At 44.1% G+C, this 25867-nt stretch overlaps 1 protein-coding gene across 8 annotated transcripts in view; it reads left to right on the top strand.

The window, feature by feature from the left end:
- Ica1l (islet cell autoantigen 1 like) overlaps positions 1-23463 on the top strand; it is a 64098-nt gene extending 40635 nt beyond the window's left edge. For 6 of the 8 annotated variants that reach the window (XM_085837695.1, XM_085837684.1, XM_085837702.1 and 3 more), the window contains 5 exons: positions 1398-1496; positions 3028-3113; positions 5852-5901; positions 14339-14599; positions 21264-23462. In XM_085837695.1, coding sequence (XP_085693821.1) covers positions 1398-1496; positions 3028-3113; positions 5852-5901; positions 14339-14599; positions 21264-21379 — 612 coding nt within the window. In that variant the 3' untranslated portion in view covers positions 21380-23462. Of the gene's footprint in view, positions 1-1397; positions 1497-3027; positions 3114-5851; positions 5902-14338; positions 14600-21263 lie in introns of all 8 variants that reach the window. The other 2 variants (XM_085837685.1, XM_085837692.1) reach the window with 2 other exon arrangements.
- The last annotated feature ends 2404 nt before the right edge of the window (positions 23464-25867 follow it).

Raw genomic sequence — 25867 nt, 5'->3', positions numbered from 1 at the left:
ATACTTCTGATTACACATACTATGATTTGAAGCGGTTTACTACCTCTCGGCAGTGTGTGCTTCTCCCCCTGCCAAGATGCTGCCTGTGCTATCCACCCCTACCCTCTAAGTCTCGCCGGTACTCACTGCCCTCAATCACATGTGAAAAGTGGACAATGAGTGCTAGCTACTTACAAGCCATGATTGCAGGCTCCACGGGCCTTTGTAAACAGCCAGTAGAAAGGGTTAGTGAAAGGAGGTGGTCACTCATTGCTCTCTTAAAGCAATGTCCCTGATTCAGGTTGGCACTATGCGAGGAAAGATGTCCTTGAGTGAGAAGGCAGTGTCAGGCTGGAGCCCAACAGCTGTGAGCTCGGCTTCTCCCCCTCAGCCTCTGGCCTGGAGCAGGCATCTTGAAACAGCAGGAAAACCACACATTACTTCAGTTAGGTAAATAACACATTAAAAAAAAAGACCTTACTTATTTTATATTTACACATGAGTACACTGTTGCTGTGGTCAGACACTCCAGAAGAGGGCGCCAGATCCCATTACAGATGGTTGTGAGCCACCATGTGGTTGGTGGGAATTGAACTCAGGAGCTTTGGAAGAGCAGTCAGTGCTCTTAACCTCTGAGCCATCTCTCCAGCCCTAAATAACATATTTCTAGGGCCAAGTCTTTGTTGAGACCTTAATAAAAGGCCAAATTTTCTCAAGTGAATAGATACTTATGGGCCAAGTAGAGTGGCACACGCCTTTAATCCAGGCACTGCAGAGGCAGGTGGATTTCTCTGTGTTGAGGACATCCTGGTGTGCATAGCAAGTTCTAGGCCAGCCAAGGCTACATAGTAAGACCCTGCCTCACAAAGCAAAACAAAGCATAAGAAAAGAAACTTCTGGGGCAGCAAGGTCCTCAGCAGATGATGGTGCTCACCCTCATGCCTGGCGACCTGGAATTGACCCCTGGGGCCCACATGGTGGCTTGAGAGACCCAATTCCCATGAGTTTGTCTCTGATCTCTATGGGCATTTCTTGACATGCATATACACACAAAGACATGCATCCACGCATACTCATACACCCATGCAAGCATGTGCATGCAATATTTACATATGCTAACATAAAATTCCGTGTCCCTTCTGCAGAGCTTGGCGTTTTCGTGCCTCTGATGCCTGTGATTTTAGATTTCGAGGTATCCGTATTGGTGCTGGTTTTCTTTCTCTTATATAAGCTATATGCATCCTGTAGGTACATTGCAGTGCTGGGTTCAGTCGGGCATACAAACTCAGGGCTCACGCTAATGACCCCCGTGCTCAGACAGTGGGTCAGTTTCCAAGCAGCACAGCAGTGAGGAGTCGGCCCCAATCAGGCCGCCGCGGACGGGCAGAACAGGAGTGTTGTTTTTTCTGTTTCTGCAGAGAACACTGCTTGGGTTCTGGGAGAAAACAGCTCAGATGATGACCCAAATCCAAGAGGCCTGCGCTGGCTTTCATCCCTACGACTTCCTGGCTCTCAAGGTCTGTGTCTTGTGGGCTCTTGTGGGCTGAGGTGCCAGTGTGACAGGCAGGTGACAGGAAGCTCTGGGAATGGAGGCAGCGGCTCAGAATGGAAGAACTGAGCTCCTGCCCAGGACCCAAGGTTGGTTCCCAACACCTGTGTTGGGTGGTGACTCACAGCTCCCATAACCCCAGCTCTCAGGCCTAACAGTACACTCCTCTGGGCTCTGTGGCACCTGCGCACACATTTAAATCCTTAAGAACAGATTTCTAGAAAGTGAAGTTTAGTAATAAAAGATATGAAGTCCATGGATGTGGTTCCTGATACTCAGGTCCCACAGTGTGGCCCTGCCATGGATGCCACTGTAGCTACAGAGACGAACAGCATGAAGAGAGCTCCTTGTTCCGTGCATGTGCATATGAGATACGAAAGGGGGCTCAGTTTGATTACCGTTTCTCCGTACACACGGCTTCTTCAACACGGTCCCACTGTGATAATCACCTCTTCGGTCCTGGTGGGCCAGCCTTAACTCACCATTCTTACCTCTGCTGCATGAAATGGTGGGGACGGAATTTTAAAGTCATCTTTTAAAAAATAAATTGAGGGGGTGGGGGTGGGCGTGCACTCTTGCCCAGATGCCCACAGAGGTCAGAGGTGTCTGATCTCTCTGGGGCTGGAGTCACAGGTGGTTGTGAGCTGCCTCATATGGGTACTGGGAACTGAACTTGGCTTCCCTGGAGAACAGAACACACTCTTAACTGCTGAGTTAGCTCTTCAGCCTCCTTTTAAGGCTTTTCCTTTTTGAGACAGGGTCTCACTGTGGCCCTGCATGGCCTGGAACACTCTGAAGACCAGGCTGGCTTTGAACTGACATAGTGCTCAGAAAGGATTAAGGGCACAAGCCTGCCCACCTCACCCATCTTTTAAGTTATTTTATGAAATAACATCTTTCAGCCCCAAAGCTCCCCTTGATTAAAGTTATTTTTTTTCTATAAGAAATGCTTTAGTAAATAGTGTGTTATGTATTAGGCAAATTCGGTGCCTAATTTCCACTCAGAATCTAGGCAGAGCATCTTTAGCTCTGGGATGAGGATTGCAGTACAGGCGGGGAATGCAGTGTGTTTCCTCTGGACCTGCCTCTAAGGCATGCCACAGTTATGTGTGGCTCCACAGGTGGCCAGGAGGAACTGTGTACACGGGGCTCAGTGCAAAGGGCACACCCCACGTTCCCATGGATTGCATTCTTGGAACTTTCTGTTTTATAGTGTCTAAAATTTTTATTCTCCTTTTGGTTGTAAAAAGAAATGTTTTTGAAAAAAATCTACTTAACATTAAGCCAGGCATGGTGGTGCACGCCTTTAATCCCAGCACTCGGGAGGCAGAGGCAGGCGGATTTCTGAGTTCGAGGCCAGCCTGGTCTTCAAAGTGAGTTCCAAGACAGCCAGGGCTATACAGAGAAACCCTGTTTTGAAACAACAACAACAACAAAACAAACAAAAACAAAAAAATCAAAAACAAAAATCTACTTAACATTAAATTTTGTATCCATAGCGACTACAAGACACTCCAGGAAATCTCACTGCAGACTGCACAGAGGGACAAACAGAAGGCAGTTGTCTCACTACAGACCTCAATAAGTAAGTAGGCAAGAGCTGCCTCTGGTGCTGTGGAATCCTGGATGCCATTGGCTCTCTCCTCTCCAGCTCAGCAAGTGTTTATACTATGTCATTTCCCCAAACAACACAAACATTTTTCCCTGCTATTAACATGGTAGGCAAAGGAGATGCCAAAAGGTCCAGTGAGCTGTGGCGACTACTGCAGGTTCTCTCCAGGGAAGACTGTACTTCCCACACAGGCCTGCTCCCTGGCTCTGCCCTGCTTCTCTGCGGCTTCACTCCTGTCTTAAGCAAACTGGCTAAGGCAGCAACAACTCTGAGAGCCCAGGAATAACAGAGACTCCTGAGTAGAAGGTGATTCTCTATAGGGACTCCAAGCTAAATGTGTGTATAAATTAAACTTGAATAAAGCTAAGTTGTTTAAAAATGTTATAGACAGGGGGCTGGGGAGATGACTCAGTGGTTAAGAGCATTGACTGCTCTTCCAGAGGTCCTGAGTTCCATTCCCAGCAACCACATGATGGTTCACAATAATCTGTGATGGGATCTGATGCCCTCTTCTGGTGTGTCTGAGAACAGCAACAGTGTATTTTAAAAATATTTTTAAAATCATATATGTATACTATCATTGGACATTTCATCCCAATCCTAAGTCTATTTAATCTGTAAGGATTTTTCAAGACAGGTTTTCTCTGTGTAGCCCTGGCTGTCCTGGAACTCACTGTGTAGACCAGACTGGCCTCGAACTCAGAAATCCGCCTGCCTCTGCCTCCCAAGTGCTGGGATTAAAGGCGTGTGCCACCACTGCCTAGCTGTAGTTATTTTTAAAAATGATACTGTATTGGTCTTTAGGTGTTTTTAAAGAAATATTAAACTAGCCTTCAATACTGACGATTATGAAGTCATGTCCAAGAATAATGGTTCAATCTCTGTTCAGTTCCTGTACCCCACTCTTTATTGTATGGGTATTCTAAAATATCATATTAGATGGATACCATAAATATCTGCAGTTGCCATATTAGATGGATACTATAAATATCAAAATCACCATATTAGATGAATACTATAAATATCTAAATTACCATATTGGATGGATACTATAAATTATACAATTTACAATTTATAATTATATAATACCGTAGGCTGGAGACATTATAAGCTCGTCTGTCTTGCCTTCTTTGGCAAATATCACCTATACTACATTTTGTGTGGGATGTTCACCTCTCAGTTCATATTTATATGTTAAGTAAGTGCTACGCCTACCCTACAGTGTATGAACCTGAAATGCCAAACTCATAAACCTAAGAGTTTCAGGGCCAGGAGCATTTATTCATGATGTTTGTATAGTGGTCCAGTTTTTAGACTTTAAAAGAATTTTGGTATGTTTGCATAAACATTATGAGATATCTTAGGGATGAATCCAAAACTAAACAAGAAATTCATTTCTGCTTTTTTCTATATTTTTAAGTGTTTAGGATAATTTTTTTTTTTTTTGGTTTTTCGAGACAGGGTTTTTCTGTGTAGCCCTGGCTGTCCTGGCACTCACTTTGTAGACCAGGCTGGCCTCGAACTCAGAAATCCGCCTGCCTCTGCCTCCCGAGTGCTGGGATTAAAGGCGTGTGCCACCACGCCCGGCTGTTTAGGATAATTTTAATAAAGTTTTTAAAAAGCCCCAAAGTCTTTGAACAATACTCTAAACCATAGTAAAAGACAGGAAGAGTATTAGCTACACAGCTGAGAGCAAAGACTCCAGACATTTCCACATGAGTCTACACTGTGTCCCCCTTCTTTTAGAAGTCCTTGCTGAAAGGAAGACATGGGCACAGAGGAAAGGAACTGGTGTGAGTCCGATGTGTCTTATTTTGTGGCTGATGGAGATATTAGTCTAAATAGTGTGTATATAAAAACAAGTCTTGCTATGAAGAAGTTCTTATTTGTGATAAAGAATTTCTGAATTTCAGATTTCCAAATTAGGAATATTCAACCTTGTATTTGGCCCAGTGCCTACAATCCTGACATAGTCCCTGAGTTAGTGTTTACAGAAATAAGGAGTCAAAAACAAGAATGAGGAGCTGGGCAGTGGTGTTGCCTGCCTGTAGGCCCAGCACTCTGAGGCAGAGGCAGACACTTACCTCTTTTGAGTTCAGTTCAGAACAGCCAGCACAGAGAAACCTTGTCTTTAAAACAAAACAAAACCAACAACAACAAAAAGAAAAGAGAAGTAAGGGTTTTTTTTGTTTTTTTTTTTTTTTTTTTTGGTTTTTCGAGACAGGGTTTCTCTGTATAGCCCTGGCTGTCCTGGAACTCACTTTGTAAACCAGGCTGGCCTCGAACTCAGAAATCCACCTGCCTCTGCCTCCCGAGTGCTGGGATTAAAGGCGTGCGCCACCACGCCCGGCTTAAAATATTTATTTATTTATTATATGTAAGTACACTGTAGCTGTCTTCAGACACTCCAGAAGAGAGCATCAGATTTCGTTATGGATGGTTGTGAGCCACCATGTGGTTGCTGGGATTTGAACTCAGGACCTTTGGAAGAGCAGTCGGTGCTCTTAACCACTGAGCCATCTCACCAGCCCCGAAGTAAGGGTTTTTATAGTCTGTGCAGATCTATAGAAATAATACTGTTACAGATTTGATCTACCAGATAAGTATTTTATGTACCTCCTGAACTAAAATTTCAATTATATGAAACTGAGGGCTAGGAACCTTGAATGTGCTTGATCCAAAATCTTTTTACTTTCTGGTTTTTACTTTAGGGTAGCTTTGTCTGAAGAGGAAGAGGAAGAGAGATTTGAGAGAGAACCAGGTAAGATGGTATATGTATTAAATTGAAATGTCCACATTTTTAATGTCAAATGTTTTATCACAGTCATTCAGGTGATTTAAATGTAAAAGACTGACTTAAATTGCATTTAAAATGTCACTTTTTAATTCCACTTTGTACACCTCAGGTATGTTCCTCCTTAATAGGATTGAGGCCTAACCAAGTTTCTTTTTATTATTTATTTATTTATTTATTTTGGTTTTTCGAGACAGGGTTTCTCTGTGTAGCCCTGGCTGTCCTGGAACTCACTTTGTAGACCAGGCTGGCCTTGAACTCAGAAATCCGCCTGCCTCTTCCTCCCGAGTGCTAGGATTAAAGGCATGAGCCACCACTGTCTGGCTCCAAGTTTCTTTTAAGCCATATATAGTTGGGACTTTAAAAAATACATTCAGTCACCAGCCACTGACACTTAATGAAAGAATTTAGTCCATTTACACTTATTGATTATTGCTAGGCGGGGTCTTACTGCAGTTCATCCCTCCCACGTTTTGAGACAGGGTCTCTCTGTATATCTGACTGGCTGGAATTTGCTGTGTAGACCAGGCAAGCCTCAAACTCATCTATCAGCTGCCTCTTCCCCGTGAGTGCTAGGATTAAAGGCATGGGCCAGCTCCACCTCCCTTGCTAATGATGCTCTTCAACTTTACAGTTCTCTGCTTACAGTTTTCCTCGGTGCCTGGATGGTTTTTCTTCAGTGTGCTTTCAGTCCTTTTTTATTTTTGGTTTGTCAACTACAGATGTTTGCTTTGTGGATTACCTTAAGACTCACCAAGAAAATAATCTGCCTATCAGATACTTTTTTTGTAATCATAACAATTTAACACTGGTCACAAAGAATGAAAATAAAATGTGAAATTACTAAGTTCTGACAAACCTCCAGGAGCTGGAGAGCTGCTCAGCAGCTAAAGAGCAGTTTAGTGCTCTTGCAGAGGACCTGGGCTTGGTTCCCTGCACCTAACATGGCAGCTCACAACTTGATATAACTCCAGCTCCAGGGACGAGACACACATATGGTGCATACTTACACACACACATGTATATATACATGTATATACACATATATACATATATGAATGTTTTACATACTTTATATATATATATGTTGTTACATGTATGTATATAATTCACAGATATATAATTTCACTTTACTTTCATTCTTTTGTGATTGTTATTAAGTTATGATTATAAAATAGCATCTTATAAACAAGGCTTTCTTATGTATATATGTATATATAATATAGGCAATATATACATATGTGTATGTATATATGTATATATTCATGCATATGTATAATGTAGACAAAACATTCATAAACATAGATTAAAATAAAAAATTTAAACCCTCTACATTTGCAGGGTCTCCTGCAGTCTAAACTGGCCTCAAACTATCTCTACACCCAAAGATGCCACTGAACCTAAGACCCTTCTTCCATTACCTCTGGAGAGCTGAGACTATAGTCATGTGCTGTCATGCCTACTTCATGTGGCACTGGGCATTGAACTCATGGTCTTGCTCATGCTCAGAAAGACATTACCAACTCAGCTACACCCAGGCCCATTGTGAATTTTTGATGTCTTTTTTTTTTTTTTTCTCTATGTAGACCAGGTTGGCCTACAACTCACAGGCATCTACCAGCCTCTGCTTCCTGAGTGCTGGAATCAAAGGGATGCATCTTTGTAGCCTTCAGGTTTTTGTTGATTTTGTTTTGTTTATTTGTGACAGGGTTTCACTATTACATAGCTCTGACTGTCTTGAAACTCACTCTGTATGTAGAGCAGCTAACCTTGAACTCCCAGAGATCTACCTGTTTCTGCCTCTCAGGTGCTGGGATTAAAGCTACATGCTACCACACGTGGCTTTAGCTTCCATTTTTACTTTTTAAGAATTTACATTTATTTGTGTGAGAGTCTCTGCATGTGGGTGGATGCATGCAACAGTCCACATGCGGAGGTCAGAGGACAGTCTGTTCCTTCCTTCTAATGTGTCCTTGGTATCAAATTCAGGTTGTCTGGTTGGGCAGCAAGTGCCACGACCTGCTGAGCCGCCTTGCTGGGCTCACTTCACACCTTTCTACATTGCCTTTTTCCTAACATAATTACTTTCATGTAGTTACTTTTGCTTTTTCTTATGTTGTTATTTAGGCCATTACTAAAGACACAAATAGTTAATTGTATTGTGTTTACATTAGAGAATTCTAATATTACTTATGAGTTTTACCGCTTCTGGGTTATGTGTGTACAAGTTTTTCCTTACTAGCATCTCTTCTCTCTGTCTCTCTTTCTCTCTCCCTCCCTTTTCCCACCCCCCCACCCCAATCTTTCCTGAGGCAGGGTATCTCTTTGTAGCTCTGGCTGTCCAAGAACTCACTCCATAGACTAGGATGGCCTCAAGCTCAGGGACCCACCTGCCACTGCCTCCCGAGTGCTGGGATTAAAGATATGTGTCTCTATCCAGCCTTAGCATCTCTCTCCACTTGAAGAACTTGTAGCAGGTCTTGTAGGACGGGTCTGGTAGAGAGAAATTCCCCCCAACTTTGCCTTTACTTCTCTGTTTTGTTTTTAAGACAGCTTTTCTGGGTGTGGTTTTCTTGGCTACTATTTTCCTTGGATACTATGAGTACCTCATGCTACAATCTCTTGACCTGTAAATGCTCTGCCCCAAGCAGAATTGGACAGCTTTATGTAAATTTGCTTTACCAGGGGAGAGCTTACTGTATGTCTTACTCTTTTATGAGAGTGGCTGGTGTCCCTTGGCTCTCCTGCCTCCTCTGCGCTTGGGAAGGCCTCAGTTACGTGGACTGCTCCAGACCCCTCTATGCTATAATGATTAGATGATTGCTCTTTAATATCTTTACATTTCTTGCTTTTTCCAGTTCTCATATTTTCTCCTTCAGTTGCCTGTCTTGAGATGTTTTTCCTTCTTATCTATAGACTGTGTTTTCACAGTGAATGCCTTTGTTTGTGGCTGCCTGTCCAGAAAGTCGGCTTGTAATCTCTGAGCCTGTGGACATTCCCACTAGTTTAGCACTAGATGGCTCCCTACACTCAAGTTTGCCTCAGTTTTCCTGAAAGATTGTCCTCTGAATTCAAGTACCATGATGGACATGGTGACTTACACCTGAAATTTCAGCACTTAAAAGGCTGAGACAGTAGGGTTGCCTCCAGTTTGAAGCTGTCCTGAGCTCAGTATGACCTTGTCTCAATAAGTACTTTCTTTAAAAAAAGGATGCTTTCCCCAGCCCATATTCGTTCAGTCTGTAGTTGATGATGTCAATAAGGACGTGTTGATTCTTGTAGGCCTACCAGGGCCTAGATGGGCCCAGATACTCCATCCAGCCTCACTGGTCTGCAGTCAGACACCACAGTATTCCCTCTTTCTAGGGTTGTCACATGGAGACACCAGACTCTCAGGCAGTAAATGGGCATCTACCTTCCTTGTTTCCCCAAGCAGACAGTTGCCTTCTGTGTTGTGATGGCTGGCATTTACGCCTGAGTTGGAGGGGCTCGTGACAGTTACTGGGTCATCTGGCTAAGGGTTAGAGCATCTTTTGGTGGTGTGGAGCTCTGTCTGGATTGCACCTAGCGAGACTAATAGGAGATTTCAAGCTAAGGCTTGGACTTAATTCTTCCCTCCTACAGGGCGGGTGTCTTTCTCCCCACTGTGTTGCGTGGAGTGGGGGAGGCCTAGCAGGATATGCCTTCCTGCCCTCTTCAGGGTATGATTACTGTTGTAGCACCAGACACTGCAGTCTCACCCTGCCTTCCTTGACTCCTGGGAAGGTAAAGAGCATGAGCCAAGTTGCAAACCAGTGTCTGTCGGAAGGACCGCCCCCCAACCCAGTGCTGCCGTCACCAGGTGCTCTTTCTAGGTCAGCAACTTACTGACTTTGCAGAGTATTCCTCCAATAGAGCCCAAGTTTGATTGGTTTGGTCTGAGGAATATTTGAACTGTAGCATTCCCGAAGTCAGTAGAGCCATCAGCTGGAAATAAGTGGGGCTGACCAGCAGGGTGTGGTCAGAGAAAGATTCCAAAGTTCTGACAAAGCTGCCACCACATGGTGTCTGGACCCTGTAAGGCATCCTACCCTTGCTCTTAGTCCCCTCCTATTTCTCTTACCCTGGATTTCTTTTTTTTTTTTTTAAGATTTATTTATTTATTATATGTAAGTACACTGTAGCTGTCTTCAGACACACCAGAAGAGGGAGTCAGATCTCATTCATTACAGATGGTTGTGAGCCACCATGTGGTTGCTGGGATTTGAACTCTGGACCTTCGGAAGAGCAGTCGGGTGCTCTTACCCACTGAGCCATCTCACCAGCCCCTACCCTGGATTTCTTTAGTTCTCAGGATACTAAGTGACTGACAGTTTTAGTATTAAATGTGACATTTAGTCAGTTTCACACAAGGCTTCTAGCTTTTTGTCTTCTTGCCAGTACAACAATCTCACCCCACCACATTTACTGAACACTGGATATTATAAATGTGTCTTAGTAACTTTGGGTGCTGACCCCACTTATTATTTGCTTGATTTTTAGATGGGAATTAATTTTTTAAATTTATTTATTTTCATGTATATAAATACGCTGTAACTGTCATCAGACACACCAGAAGAGGGCATCAGATCCCATTACAGATGGTTGTGAGCCACCATGTGGTTACTGGGAATTGAACTCAGGACCTCTGGGAGAGCAGTCAGTGCTCTTAACTGCTGAGCCATCTCTCCAGCCCATATGGGAATTATTTTAACAGGGCTATTCTTCATCTTCCCCTCTCCTCACCTCAGTGTAGGATGCCTTACAGGGTCCAGACACCATGTGGTGGCAGCTTTGTCAGAACTTTGGAATCTTTCTCTGACCACACCCTGCTGGTCAGCCCCACTCATTTCCAGCTGATGGCTCTACTGACTTCGGGAATGCTACAGTACAAATATTCCTCAGACCAAGCCAATCAAACTTGGGCTCTATTGGAGGAATACTCTCCAAAGTCAGTAAGTTGTTCTGATCCCAGCCAGCCCCACCCCAACCCTGTTCTCTCAGGTAAAAAGTAGCTGGCCATGGTTAAGCCTATACATCCAGCAAAACTGCCTTTTCCTCGAGTTCATACCACAGTCTTCACCTCTGAGAAAACTTTGGGGCTCAGTTCTCTGCACTCCTTTGAGGATGATGTTATTTCCTTCGGGAAAGGTTAGGAATTCTCTCTTGTGTGGTCTGCTGGTCCCCTCTTTTTTTTTTTTTTTTTTTTTTTTTTTTTTTTTTTTGGTTTTTCGAGACAGGGTTTCTCTGTGTAGCCTTGGCTGTCCTGGCACTCACTTTGTAGACCAGGCTGGCCTCGAACTCAGAAATCCGCCTGCCTCTGCCTCCCAAGTGCTGGGATTAAAGGCGTGCGCCACCACGCCCGGCTCTGCTGGTCCCCTCTTAAGGAAACTCGTGTCAGAGACTGAGCTGGAGCATGGAGGGGAGGGAGGGAGGAGAAGGGGGCAGGGGCATCAGTGGACACCTTGCCTTAGAAGCAGAGCCTTGACTTGAAACTACCACTTTATCTGAGGGCCAAGGAGTGGGTCAGTGATGAGGGGCAGAAGCCCAGCTCTGCGTCATCTTCAGCAGTCTGAGGAGACAGACCCCTAAATGTTTTAGGGGCCTCAAATCAGGAAAACCCCAGACTTCTGGCTTCAGAAAAGAATTCTAGAACTAGCCAGTATAAAGCAGCATGGGAGTTGCCTTTAAAATATTAAGACAGGCACTGTAGAGTGGGCTCAGTGGTTAGGAACACTAGTTGCTCTTCCAGGGGCGCCAGGCTTGACTCCCAGCGCCCGCCCACATGTTGACTCACAACCATTTGTAACTCAAGTTCCAGGGAATCTGACTCCATCTTCAGACCTCCATGGACACTAATTGTGCTCATAGTACATGTACATACATGTAAGCAAAAGACCTATACACATAAAATAATAATTAAAAAACAAGACAGGGATCAGGAGTGGCTCAGTCAATATAATTGCCCAAGCATGTACTTCAACACAACACCCATGTAAAAGCTGAACTTGAGAATTGGTGGGATGGCTGGCTCAGCTGCTGGGGGCACTTGCCATCCAGTCTGATGGACCTGATCCATTCCCTAGGAACCACATGGTGTAAGCAAGGAGCCTACTCCTTGACGTTGTCCTAAGATCTTCATAAGCATATCACACACACACACACATACACACACACACACACACACACACACCCCAATAAATAAATACTCATTAAAAAAGAAAAAGTTAGCAAGCTGGCAAAGTGGTGCACACCTTTAATCTCAGCACTTGGGAAACAGAGGCGGTGGACCTCTGTGAGTTTGGTCTACAGAGCAAGTTCTAGGACAGCCAGGGTTACACAGAGAAATCCTGTCTAGAAAAACAAAACTCAAATCAAAACAAAACAAAGCAACAACAAAAAACAAAAGTGAGAGAAAGAAAGAAACCCGTTTTCAACAAGTGGGACTGTAGGGAGGCTCTGCCCTGTGTTGCATTCTAATCTGCAGAGCCTGCAGCTAGTGTTGCACTAGGGTTTTCTGCTTCCGGCTGGTGGGGAGCTCCAACCAAACTCCAGAGTGAGCAGCTCTCTGTCCTCATGGCTCCATAATTCCTTGCCCATCCTGGGCCACCCTAACTGGGTGGGTCAGTGTTCATCCCATGAGCAGGGTCTGGCTGGACAATGGCAACCTCTGCTTGACTCTAGTCATAAAATGTAGCTTTAGGTACAGGGACAGTCTGTGTGATGATGGCCTCCTGACTCCTGGGAACGTAGCCCCACCCCAAACCTCAAATGAGACTGAGTGTTCCAGGCTAGAACAGTTACGGAGGAGAGGGCTGTTCTTGGTACATACCTCAGTTCCTCCTGAATTCTGGAGCTTTTAAGTAAATGTTTGGGTATTTTTTTTTTTCATATCCTGAATAGTCTTGGGGCCTTTACTACACTGGAGGTCAGATCCTGGGAAGATTCTGTTAGTTTTATTGATAAATTAGTTAAAGTAGTTGTTGAAGTCTAGGAATCACCACACAAACAATCACTCAGACACTGATTCAAACGAGACTGGTTTATCAAATGCACAACCCAAGACCGATTGACCAGGGATTCAGTCTAGATTCAGAATCCTATAGAACTTTTAAACCTGAGATCCACAACATCTGTGCAAAGGTATTCCACCAATCAGGATTCAGGGATAGGGGACTTCCTTAGGAACATGTCTTTGTCATACATTTAACCTGTTCCCATTGGTCCAGTTATTCAGCTGTGGTGGGGCATCTTGCCTTGCCTAGTATTCATGTCCCAACTTGCCAACTAGGATGTCAGTAACCCACATACACGGTCTCTTTCTGCCAAGTAAGATGTCAATTTCCTTGGAGGTCTCGGATCCAAGCCTATTATGGCTATCTATATAACGCAGTTCCAACTGACCTCTGTTGTGATTGGCTTCTAAGAACACCAAAGTACAGAACTTAACAGAACTTGGGTTAATGGTTAGCTCAGGCATGAAGAAGTTCCTTGTAACAGTACATGAGAAAATTCCCCTGTAACAGTAGTAACAGCATATGAGAAAGTATCCTTGTGGCAGCATAAAACCGCTGGCTAGACAGGCAGCAGTCACGCAGACTGTAACAGTAGTGTGTCTGAGCCACCACCACTTCGTGCTTGGCACTTAATTATCCTATGGATTATGAAATATTTTTATTGGAATGTTCTGGGAAGTCTATTCTCTTTTCAGCTTATAATTTAAAATTTATCAGTAAAAGAGGCTTTTTAAAATATATATATATATATATATATAGAGAGAGAGAGAGAGAGAGAGAGATTTTCTGCCTAGCCCTGGCTGTCCTGGAACTCACTCTGTAGACCAGGCTGGCCTCAAACTCACAGAGATCCACCTGCCTGTCTCCTGAATGCTGAGATTAAAGACATAGCCACCACTGCCTAGCTTTTGCTTTCTTTTAAATTTATTTTTTACACTGTAATCAGAGCACACTGATTGATGAACTCACTGCATTTTTATGTGCATGAGTATCAGTTTCTATGATGTTCCACACACATGTGAAGACAGTGCCCGTCCGTGTTAGCGTATCACCTTGCTGCTTGCGCAAGCATCTTCCCGTCCCTGTCTGCTTGTCTGCTCCTTACTGCTTGTGTCTTTTTTTCCAGGTCTCTGAGTCTTTGTCTCACATAGGCAGTAGTTTATTAGCACTTCGCATTCATAACTACTTGTTTAGATGCTATATGGCCATTTGACCTAAATCCTGTCTTATTAGAAATAATTATAGACCTCTAATTAATATAGTTGTTTTAAAATTATTTTAATGCCATAAAGGAAAAAATAGTTTTCCTATGTCCTGCTCTCATTTCCTCAAAAGGAAATAAAACACTTGCTGTTTCTGTTCTCAACCAGCAGTTGCAAGAGCTCTGCCTAGAGACTCACTAGAAGGAGATGATTTTGAGAAGGAATTCTCATTTCTGAACAGCCTCCTAAGCCCCACTTCTTCAAGTGCTAGTGAGTTTACACAGGAATGCCAGCCCACGTGTGGGAGCCCCAGCACTGGCCTCACATCCCAGGAACCTTCAGTAGGACCCGGGTCTCTCACTTCCTCCTCACAGTTCCTTCCTTCACAGCTCTTTGACCTTGGCCTTCACGCTGATGGAGCTTTCAACAGTAAGTGTTGAGAATTTGGATGTGTGTTTTGTGTTTGCTAAGCAAAACTATTATGGCTATTGATACTAGAATCAAGAAAAATAGACTTAAACATTAATACTACTATAAGATCTGCAGTCACAACAATCAACTGGAAAAATATCGAATTGATCCATATTAGAGTTGTCAACATGTCTGAAACAAGGGGTGTCTCCTCGATACCTCACCAAACCCATGTGTTTCCCATGGACTGTTCCAGGGTCTGGCTTACAGCATTTGATCCACTGAACCACTCCTGGGTCAGGTGATGCCACCACCGCCCCAAGAAAAGTCTGGTGTATTTTTTTCTTGCAGGTTCAGGATTAGCAAGAGAGGAAGGGGGAAGGGGGAGAGAGAAAGAGGGAGGAAGACAGGAATGGAAGACACTGGAGCAAACGGGGGTGGGGAAAGGTGGGGGTAGGGTGGAGAGGAGGGGTCAGAGGGTTGTCCTAGAGAAAGGGTCGCCAGCAACCCCACTATCCTGTGTCCAGGGCTGCACGTTGGGAATCATTTTGCTCCTGTATCTGTGCTGGTTATCAAATGGAGGACATCTGTTTCCCACTCCTCTCCACTTAGAACTTCATTTGGCTCCCTGCATGTTGCAAGAGTCCAGTAGGTCCTCACCCTCAGCTCCTCCACACTTCTCTAAGTATTTTTCTAACAGATTCTGGTGTCAGTACTCTGCTTACGGGTGGTAAGGGGGTTAAGACAGGGTTTCTCTGTGTAGCCTTGGCTATCCTGGAACTCGCTCTGTAGACCAGGCTGGTCTCAAACTCAGAGCAATCCTCCTGCCTCTGCTTCCCAGGCGCTACCACTCCCAGCCACCATTGCTTCTTGAGCAGTGATTGTGAGCTCAGACAGGAGTCTGAGTTATGGACTCCTAATCCAACCCATGTGTGAACTTTCTCTGTTGCACATGAATGTGGCTTCCAGGTCCTCTGGGACTCCAGCGTTTTGTTCCCTGTTTTCCTATCTATGGTCATAGTGTAGCTTTACCAACATCTCTGTATCTCATCCCCCAGATACTGTTTTCTCAAAAACTCTCATGGGACCCAGCTTCAGTCAATGTGCTGTGTATTATAGGAAAAAGCCTTTTGTTCCTATTGTACTAATGGCCTAGCACAGTAAGCCAGGAAGCTTTGTAACAGATAGGGTAAGGAAGGAAAAACAGTAATCTGACAAGCCAGGAAAACTTGAGCATAGAAATTTGTAGACCATCCTCAATATCCTTCAATGTAAATGATTTTCACTCTCCAATTAAAAGGTGCAGGCTAGGGAGATAGCTTGGTCAGTTAAGTGCTTACTCTCATGCACAGGAGAACCCAGCTTTTCACTCCTCCTTGTTTCTCTGTCTACTGCCCCACCCCCCAAGTCTGGGCTTCCCAAGAGAGATCAGAACACTCAGATACCTTGCCAGTACCTTCACAGCACCCAAAGAAATTAAAATGTAAGTCACCTTTCCCCATTGCATCAATAATCAGTGATATTCAGGAGAACTTAGGAAAGGAAAGAAGAAAAGCAGGCCTCATTCGTGGTAGGTGGCACTACTGTCACTGAACTACCCCAGCTCAAAGGATGCTTAAGTTGCATAACTCCTGGCAAGAATGCCAGAGACCTAGGAAGTGATCTTCCATTCCTGTGGCATTAGAGGTGTGGACAGACACTGGCCACGGACACCCAGCTCTCCCTGTGCAAGTCACTGCTGCAGATACTCCATGATAGATCTTTGGCTTTTGGTGACAGGGAACTTCATTTTCCATGACCTCTTGAGGCTTAGTGCCAGCATTTGCCTTGTAAGGATACATAGTCCTCCTGAAGAGAGGACAGCACATTTGATTCACACTGGTCTAAGCAGACTTGGGTTTTCCCCATTAGTCATCAAACTCCTATCCATTTAAATTCATAATTTTAGCCGGGCGTGGTGGCGCACGCCTTTAATCCCAGCATTCGGGAGGCAGAGGCAGGCAGATTTCTGAGTTTGAGGCCAGCCTGGTCTACAAAGTGAATTCCAGGACAGCCAGGGCTACACAGAGAAACCCTGTCTCGAAAAAAAAAAATTCATAATTTTATACTTATCAATATACTTAATCATTTTGTGTTCAAATTTCTTGAGTGTTTGTTTGTGGAAGTCTTTGGGAAGACTTCCAAATTTTTATGATGCTAATACTTTAAAAGTTTTCAATAAATTCAGCATTATAGAAAAACAGAAAAATAAAAAGTATCCCCATGTATTCTTTGAGAAGGTTTTGCAAAATATCATATTTGGTAAGCACAATTCCTGCAAATGATATCTTGCTCTGTATTCTGTGTTCTGAACTGCAATACTTTAAATGGTAGACTGGGGCTATGTAGCCCTGCTGGCCCTGAAATCTTGCTTTTCCAGCCCCAACTTCCCGAGAGCCAGGATTATAGATGAGGACACATCTTGATCATTAGTAGTTTTTATATAATTTCTATTTCTATTACTTATTATAGTTGTTGCTGAATTGTAATTTTTCTCCTTTTCCCCCTCTTCCTTCTTTCCTTGTCTTCCCCCTTCCTTCTGTGGTCCTGGGGGTGGAGCCTCGGGCCTCCACATGCAGGACACCCTGCATGCTACACTGTCAGCCTGGGTGGTGAGCTTTCCCCTTCTTCCTATACATTGCTACAACGTTTTGGCTCATGGTTTTAGAGTTTTGGTCTCTGGTCAGTTGGTCACTGCTTCTACACATGTGGCCCCATAGAACATCATGGCAGGGACATGGTTACTTCCTAGAAGCTGAGAACCAAAAAGCAAGCAGAGGCTGGGGTCCCAGTGGGCCCCAGTGATATATAACTCCCCTTCCATGGCCTCAGCTACAGGTTTGTGTGTGCAGTGCTGGCCTGAACATGCTAGGTGAGAGCCCAGCTACTGGGCTACACCCTTGCCCTCAGCCAGCTCTTAAAGGTTCTACCATCTCCTGGTATGGGATGTTGGAGGACCACACATAGCACGCAGACTTCTGGCAGACAGTCACAGAAAACAAAGGTACTGCCGGGCATGGTGGTACAGGCCTTTAATCCAGCACTTGGGAGGGAGAGGCAGATGGAGCTTTGTGAATTCAAGACCAGCGTGGTCCATAGAGTGAGTCTTAATCTCAAACAAAACTAACAAGAAGCAAGCAGAGGTCCTGAGAAAGGCTGATGTACCTGTAGTCTGAGGCTGATTTATCAGGGAAGGAGGAGCAGGAAAAAGGTAGCTGTCAGCTCTGGCCATAAAGGAATCCCGGAAATTTTGCTAACTTAGAAATCATTAAGTATGCCTCTTCATTAATCATTTAAATGCAAATAGAAGCGAGTTCAGGATGTAGTTCCAAAATAGAACACTTAGCTAGTATGCACAATGTGTGGTTCAACCCATAACACCATGAAAATAATATAAAACGGACAGAAAAGCCAGACACAATGGCACATTCTTTTAAATCCCAGTCGTCAGGATTCAAAGATTGGAGCAGGATGAGCCAGGCCAGCCTGGGTTACACAGCTAGCTGGAGGCCAACCTAAGCTATGTAGCAAGACTATGCTATAGAACAAACCCAGCAACTACTCAGCTCCGACAAAATATATTAAAACCATAAGAATGCAACACTGTGGCTAAAATGAGAAGAGAATTCCCATGTTCACAAGAATGTGGCTGGAGGAGAGCTGTACTGCTTGTAGAAAACTAAATTACTATTAAAAATTGTTTTTTTGCAGTTTTGCTTTTTTTTTTTAAAGATTTTATTTATTTATTATATGTAAGTACACTGTAGCTGTCTTCAGACACTCCAGAAGAGGGCGCCAGATCTCGTTGCGGATGGTTGTGAGCCACCATGTGGTTGCTGGGATTTGAACTCTGGACCTTTGGAAGAACAGTCGGGTGCTCTTACCCACTGAGCCATCTCACCAGCCCTGCAGTTTTGCTTTAACTGAATGAACATCCATGTACTTACCCATAAGCAGTTCCATCCCTAACTAGAGAGCTGACAAATTCATCTAGAATACTGCTGCTAACAGCTCAGATTCCTGGGTGTGGGGACGAGGAACGACCAGAATGATGCCACTTTACCATACATGCTCATCAGGGAGGTCGCAGGCACTGCTGCTGCAATCACCAGCCTTGGCATGATTACCAACAACCTGTTTACATGTTATACTTCAGTGGTAAATTATATGACTGTAACACAGATAGGAAACAAGAGCCCCTGCAGGCAGGCGACTCGACCAACTTTGCTCATTGGAGGTAGAACACCGAGGATGCAACTTGCTATCCTTCCATGGGTATAACTGACATGACCTCAGTTCCCAGAACTAGAGCCAGACCCAAACTCTGTGAAGCCCCTGGCTCCACCCTCATGCATGGGGCCTCAGATACTGCTGTGCACTGTGCCTCCTCTGGTCTGTAGCTGGCATTAACCATGACTTGGATAAAAAGAGGCTACCTTGACTCTGCTCTGAGTTGGACTGTATTTCTCTGTGGGCTGTGACCCAGCTCATACTCAATTCTTGGATTGTTCTCAGGCCTCTGCCCTGGTTTCTAAACCTCTTGGTCTTCATGGATATGCTAAGTCTTTTATCAACTTGACAGATTCTAGAGTCATCAGGAAGAAGGAAACCTCACTTGAGAAAATGCCTCCATAAGATTGGTCTATAGGCAGCCTTATAGGGCATTTTCTTAGTGATCAATGGGGGAGGACCCAGCCCATTATGAGAGGAGCCATCCCTGGGATTGTGGTCTTGGGTTCTATAAGAAAGCAAGCTGAGCAAGCTAGTAAGCAGCACCCTCCACAGCCTCTGCATCAGCTCCTGCCTCCAGGTTCCTGCTGTTTGGGTTCCTGTCCTGAAGGAAGGTGACTTCCTTCAGTGATAGACTACAATGTGGAAGTGTAAGCCAAATAAATAAACTCTTCCTCCCCAAGTTGCTATTGGTCATGGTGTCTCATTGCAGCAACAGTAATCCTAAGATAATGGATTTCTAGTCTTAGGAAATGACCCACTGTTATTGCCATGTGTAATCAGTTACTCTTAGCCCTCAGTACAAACATGCATCCCTGAATATGTTACAGTACAGTGTGTAACATATAAAAATGTACATCCTAGGAGGGAAGTGAGAGGGATTGAACTAATAAAGTAGGTTGAGGAACTAGAGAGGTGGCTCAGTGGTTAAGAGCACTGGCTGCTCTTCCAGAAGACAGAGCTCCTAGCAGCCACATGGCAGCTCACAACTGTCTGTAATGGCAGTTTCCAGGGGGTCTGACACCTTCTGGCTTCCATAGGTACCAGGCACACATGTGATGCACAATCATGCATAAACAAAATCAAACAATTTCTTTTTTATAAGTAGGATACTACTGCTTTGTGACCAGAGTGATAGTGCATTTTTAAAAAGAACTTGGGTCTGGCAGTGATCTTACCAGAATGTTTTGTGTTTCTTCATTAATCTATTCACTTTACATCCCCATCACAACCCCCCTCACCCCCCCCCATATACCTTTCCCTTCTCAGAGAAGGGGAAGTCCCCCCATGGGTACCAAGGTGCCCTGGCATATCAAGTCTCAGCAGGACTAACTGCTTCTTCTCCCAATGTGGCCAAACAAGGCAGTCCAGCTAGAAAGGGATCCAAATGAAGACCAAGCTGCACATCTGCTACAAATGTTTAAGAGGCCTAGGTCCAGCCTATGTATGCTCTTTGGTTGGCGGTTCAGTCTTTGTGAGCCCCACGGGCCCAGGTTAGTTGACTCTGTAGGTCTTCTTGTGGTGTCCTTGACCCCTCCAGCTCCCTCAATACTTCCCCCCACTCTTCCACAAGACTTCCTGAGCTCTGCCTAATGTTTAGTTGTGGGTCTCTGCATCTGTTTCCATCAGCTGCTAGATGAAGCCTATCAGGAGACAGTTGTCTGCAAGCAAAGCAGAGTATAATAAATAGTGTCAGGGGCTGGTTCTCTCCCATGGGATGGGTCTCAAGTTGGGCCGGTCATTGGTTGGCCATTCCCTCAATCTCTGCTCCATCTTTATCCCTGAGCATCTTGTAGGCAGGGCAAATTTTGGGTGGAAGGTTTTATGGGTGGGCTGATGTCCCACTTCCTCCACTGGAAGTCTGGCCTGGGTACAAGAGGTTATCAAAATGTCTTGACCTTTTCTGATGTTGTTTTAAACTACCTTTAGAGGGAGTTCCTCCTTCCACCATGTGTGCCCTGGGGAGCAAACCTGCACTTATCTGCTGAGCCATCTCTACAGCCCTTGTTAGGAAATGTTTTGACAAGCATTGGGCATGATGGTGCGTGCATACCTGTAATACAAAATTTAGGAGTGAGGCAGAAGGACCACAAACCTGAAGCCAGCCTGGCTAACCAGAGAGACCCTGCCTCAAAAGACAAAAGATACAACTGTCAACTATGTACAATGACAGGGTTAGGAGGGTTAGTCCCCTTTATGGCCAATATTTTTGAAGTATTACTTTTATAATAGATTTTAAGCAGCATTTAAGCGTTCTTGGGAAGAACTACATTTGTTTTTTTAACCTGAAGGGGGATATAATGAATCACTGTCAGTCAATTGTATTTTTATTTAAAAGCTTCAAAAATCGTAACAATAGTATAAAAATATTCTCTCCAAAAACTGAAACTCTTTAATGTCTTTTTCTTAATAGCCCCCAACAATGGTAACCAAGACATGTCAGCCTGGTTCAATCTATTTGCAGACTTGGGTCCGCTCTCAAACCCAGATGCCATTGGACACTCAGATGACGAGCTTCTGAATGCCTGATTGATGTCATGGTGACTGATGTCACAGGTTCAGGGGTCTTGAGGCGCCAACCGTGCAACATTTACCTTTCTGAAGAGAAGTTCCCACTGTGACCTCACACAGAAGCGTGTATCCAAGAGAGAAGTCTGCCAGCCAACTCTAGTCAGAGTGGTGGAGCAGACTGTTGTACGTGGATAATTTTACAAACTCTTGAGTCTGCAGTACTGAGAAACCAGATTTATGTCTGAATCACAGAAGCATGGTGTATTTCTTTGGAAGGCGTTTTGTACTTGTTACTTTGCTGTAAGGGGATAAAAAGTAGGATATAAAGTGGCTATAGTTTGGGGTTTTTCCTTGGTAGTGTCGGGTGTTTTCTGTTGTGGAGAACAGCACTAGATGTAGAAAGTTTCTCCTCAAGTACAACATGGAACAAGATTAGACAACTGTCTGTTTTACTGAAATCAGAGAAACGTGTTTGCTTTTCTGTATCTGGAAACTAAATGCAATGTTACCTTTCATACGCAATCATGGATACACTTAGTTCCATCATCAAATTTTCATGGGGAAGATAGCAGGATGTAAAATCCATTGTTTGTAGAAATGGGAAAAGGAATCTACAAGGCCTGTTTTCACAAACTGTGGCAGCGCAGAACAATGAGGACCAGCACTGCCAGCCTGAGGAGCAACCTTGCTGAAACCTGCAGAAACTTCTATGTGAACAGCAAGACTTCTGAACACCTACCTGTCTTTACTGCTGTATTCTAACTCATCACATGCTTTAACGCAGAAGGCTGGCAGACATGGAAAATTCCAGACAGTTAAGGAGCATCCCAGGTTCGTCCTGAAGGTCTAACTTTCACGGTGCCTTCTGATTGCTAAGCAAAAGCTACCGGCAGAGGACATAGTTTGGAGGGAAGGCAGTGGCAGTTGGGTGAGCTGGAGAAATCGGCTCATGGATTGCCGCTCGCTCACTTCCTGTCCTTTCTTGTCCACCCTTTAATTTAGGGGTGGTTTCCCATGTGTTCTGTCATCCAGTCCACTGTGACTGATGTCCCACAAGGGACATTTTAATTAAGTTGTTTATTGTGGTTTTTATGGGCTTCTAGTTATTAGCAGGTTGATTCAGGTTGAAATTCCACGTAATGTCCAAGTCATGGTATATATAGTGAGCTATTTTTAAGGAGTAAACCAGAGTGGGTGAATGCTATCCACTCCACACGCCCAGCAACCTGGCCTAACCCTGTGAACTGCCCCTGTGGTCTCTCAAAAGCCAGTTTCAGGTCACTGGTGCATGGGCTGCAGATTCACTTGAGGGTCAAAAACAAATTCAGACTTGTTCCTGACTATCTTAGCCTTAAGGAACTATTATCTCTTCAGAAGCACTTTCCGTCTGTTGAGTTAACATTTCCAGTACACGGAACTGCCACTGTGCTGCCAAGATTTATCACCAGGATTACTATTACGAATCACAGTCTAAGGCCAGTGCCAGAGCAACCACAGCCATCAACCTCAAGAAATGATAGCGTAGGTCGTCTGTGCTACACTTCTTTGTGAGGATATTCCTCCAGTGAGTTAGTTCACAGTTGCGAAAATACAGTCAGAGCACTTACCAGAAAGACAGATGCGGGGAAGGCACACATTATCCTAGGAACAACTTTCTCAAAGTGGGCATCTTTTATACGGAGCGGGGAAACACCTATATCCTACTTTATTTTATCCCAGATAGCTCTTCACACAAAGTGAGACAAGCTCCAGCACGCCACCTGCCTTCTTCTCAAGAGATGCAAGAATGGAAGGCCATGCTATCACGTGTAATTTGTATTTTCTGAGATTTTAATTATACAATATAGCTCTAATATCATTAGAAACAAATTGTATTTCAAAAAATTAGATTTCATTATTTACACATTGAAAGGAAATATATTTCCACTCTGAATATTCACTTCACATTACTATTGTTCTGGATCTTTATCTCATGCTTCCTATCTCATAGGTCTAGAAATATACAGAGCTTACAGCATTAGGATGCTAGTTCAAGTGTGCTCTCGCTCTCTCTTGAGCATCTACTAATAAAGACTACAGATGGCATAAAGCAATGTGTTCTCTAAAGTGTTCAATCTAAATACAACTCTCTTCCTATCTCAATTTTTGAGATTTACCTCTGGACCACAGTCAAGGAACCCAAGACAGGCTGATGAAAACACCCCAAAGCCTAGCTGGGCTCACTGGGTGAAGTACTTGCTATGTAAGCCTAAGACCTGCCTGTCACCCCAGCAACTGGATGTAGAGATGGGCAAATATTCAGGGCTTACTGGCTAGCCATTCCAAACAGCTCTAGGCTCAGTGAGAGACACCATCTCAAAAATGGACTGGTGGCTGGCTACTCTTGCAGAACAATCTAAGTTCTGTTTACATGTGGCTCCCAGGTCCACAATAGGCAACTCACAACTGTCTCCAATTCTAGCTACAGGGAGATCTGCCACTGAGCCGACCCCAGCTCTGTCTTTGGTATTTAGTCAACACCATATTCTTCTCCACTTAGTGAGCTACTGCTCAGAGTAAATACAAAATCAAAAATCAAAAGGTCTGCCTAAGAGTAACAGGATTTTAAGTGTTTGTTTTTATATTTTGTATTGTACATTTAAAACTTCCCACTAGCTAGGTACACCAGTGTGGTCCTTTCCTACTCTCTTCCATGACCTAGGAAGGTTGAAATGCATAGGTAAGAGGTAGGGGTTCACACCCCGTTTTGCCTACTTCACATGTGCTTGGGTGCCAGCTCTCAGTCCCTACATGCTTGTCCAGACCCATTCAACCTCCCCTCAGGGGACAATGCCTGCACTGGTTCTATGAACTTTGCCCTATGGCTTTCCTCTCTCTTCTTGAGAATCACTTTATTGAGTTTCAAAGTAATACCCTCTAAAAAAGGCCAGGTGTGGCAGCACAGACCTTTTATCCCGGCACTGAGGAGGCAGAGGCAGAGGCAGAGGCAGGAAGATGTCTGTGAGTTTAAAGCCAGCCTGCGGTACAGAGTACGACCATTTCCCAGACAAGACAAACAGAAAGAAAAGCCAAAAAACCAAAACAGCTGGAGAGATGACTCAGGTTGAAAGCTACAGTTAACTCTTGTAGATCCCAGGTTCAGTTCTCAGCAACTGCTCAGAACTCCAGTTCTTGGGGATCTGACACACTGTCTGCTCTTGTAAGCAACTCTTACTCACCTAAAACAAAAATTACTCTTTAAAAGAAGGGAGAAAAGAAATTATTCATGCCTTTACCCTGTTAGGCACACCAGTACACACACACACACACACACACACACACAATCCATCCTACTGTCTTATAACACAGCAAGCAGAGATTTTAACCACGCTGAGACTGGGGATGCAGTTCATTGTCAAGAGTCTAGCATGCTCATGGTGTTAACAAGCACCACTGTTAAGTATCTCAACAAGTAAAGGGAAAGAAATGTGACTGAATTTCAGATTCTCTAAAAGGCAGTGTTTCTCATTTCTGTGGACATAGCAAGATTAAAAATAGTCACCAACTTATGTCATGAACTGGTTGGTATCTGTGGTGCCCTTTCTTTGGGCCTCTGAACCAGGCTACCAGGAGCTGTGTCCACAAGGAGAACCAGGCTCAGTGACAGGCAATCAGATGACATATCAACCCTGTTGGTGCAGGGTAGGAATGCAAGGCTGCATGGTCCAGAACCCATTCCGGAGACAAGACACAGAAAAACACACTGACATTTCCCAGATAGGACTTGTTGGTTACTTATTCCAATTTTGTTTTCTGTAAGACAGTTTCTTGTTTCCTGGGAGACCATAAGGAATGTGATGTAACAGACACTGCCTGGGAACTGATCTGGAGTTGGTAAACACGTTCTCAGCTACAAGCTTTGACTACTTTATACCTGAGAAGCCAAAATGAATTTCAGACCATTTCTAAGATGGATTCCTCCCTCCCTTTTAGCTTTCTTACGATTAAACAGACTTACCTGACAAAAAATAAAACAAAACAGATAAAACCAAAGCAAGGTGTTGACCTGCAGTTCCCTTGTACCACTTAGGTGACAGCAGCTCTAGTTGTACATGTGAAAATCAAGGTTTATAAAGGTGACTTTTGGTTCCAAGTCAATGACCACTAAGCAACAGTGATAGAACTTACCACACAAAATGTGCCAATGCAGGGTTGTTTCCCTGCAGACCACCTGTACCCTTTCTAGCAAGGCTACTTCAGACAGGCTGAGACAAACACTAGTTTTTAATGTCTCAGCATTCCTGACAAATCTTTCACAATATGTTTCAAATCAAACCAACTGTGATCTGAATGAGAATGGCCTGCATTAGGTTCATATACTTAAATGCTTAGTCACCATACAGATGAACTGTTTGGGAAGGATTAGGAGGTGTGTCACTGGGGGCAGGCTTTAAGGTTTCACAAGGCCATGTGAAGTCCAATGTTCCTCTGTCTGCTGCCTGTAGATCATGATGTTACAGCTCTTAG

This window comes from Mus caroli, unplaced genomic scaffold (genome assembly GCF_978045245.1).
Source record: "Mus caroli unplaced genomic scaffold, Mus_caroli_1 scaffold_1, whole genome shotgun sequence".
Taxonomy (NCBI): domain Eukaryota; kingdom Metazoa; phylum Chordata; class Mammalia; order Rodentia; family Muridae; genus Mus; species Mus caroli.
The sequence above is the reverse complement of the archived record's forward strand: the minus strand, read 5'-3'. Positions and strand labels throughout refer to the sequence as shown.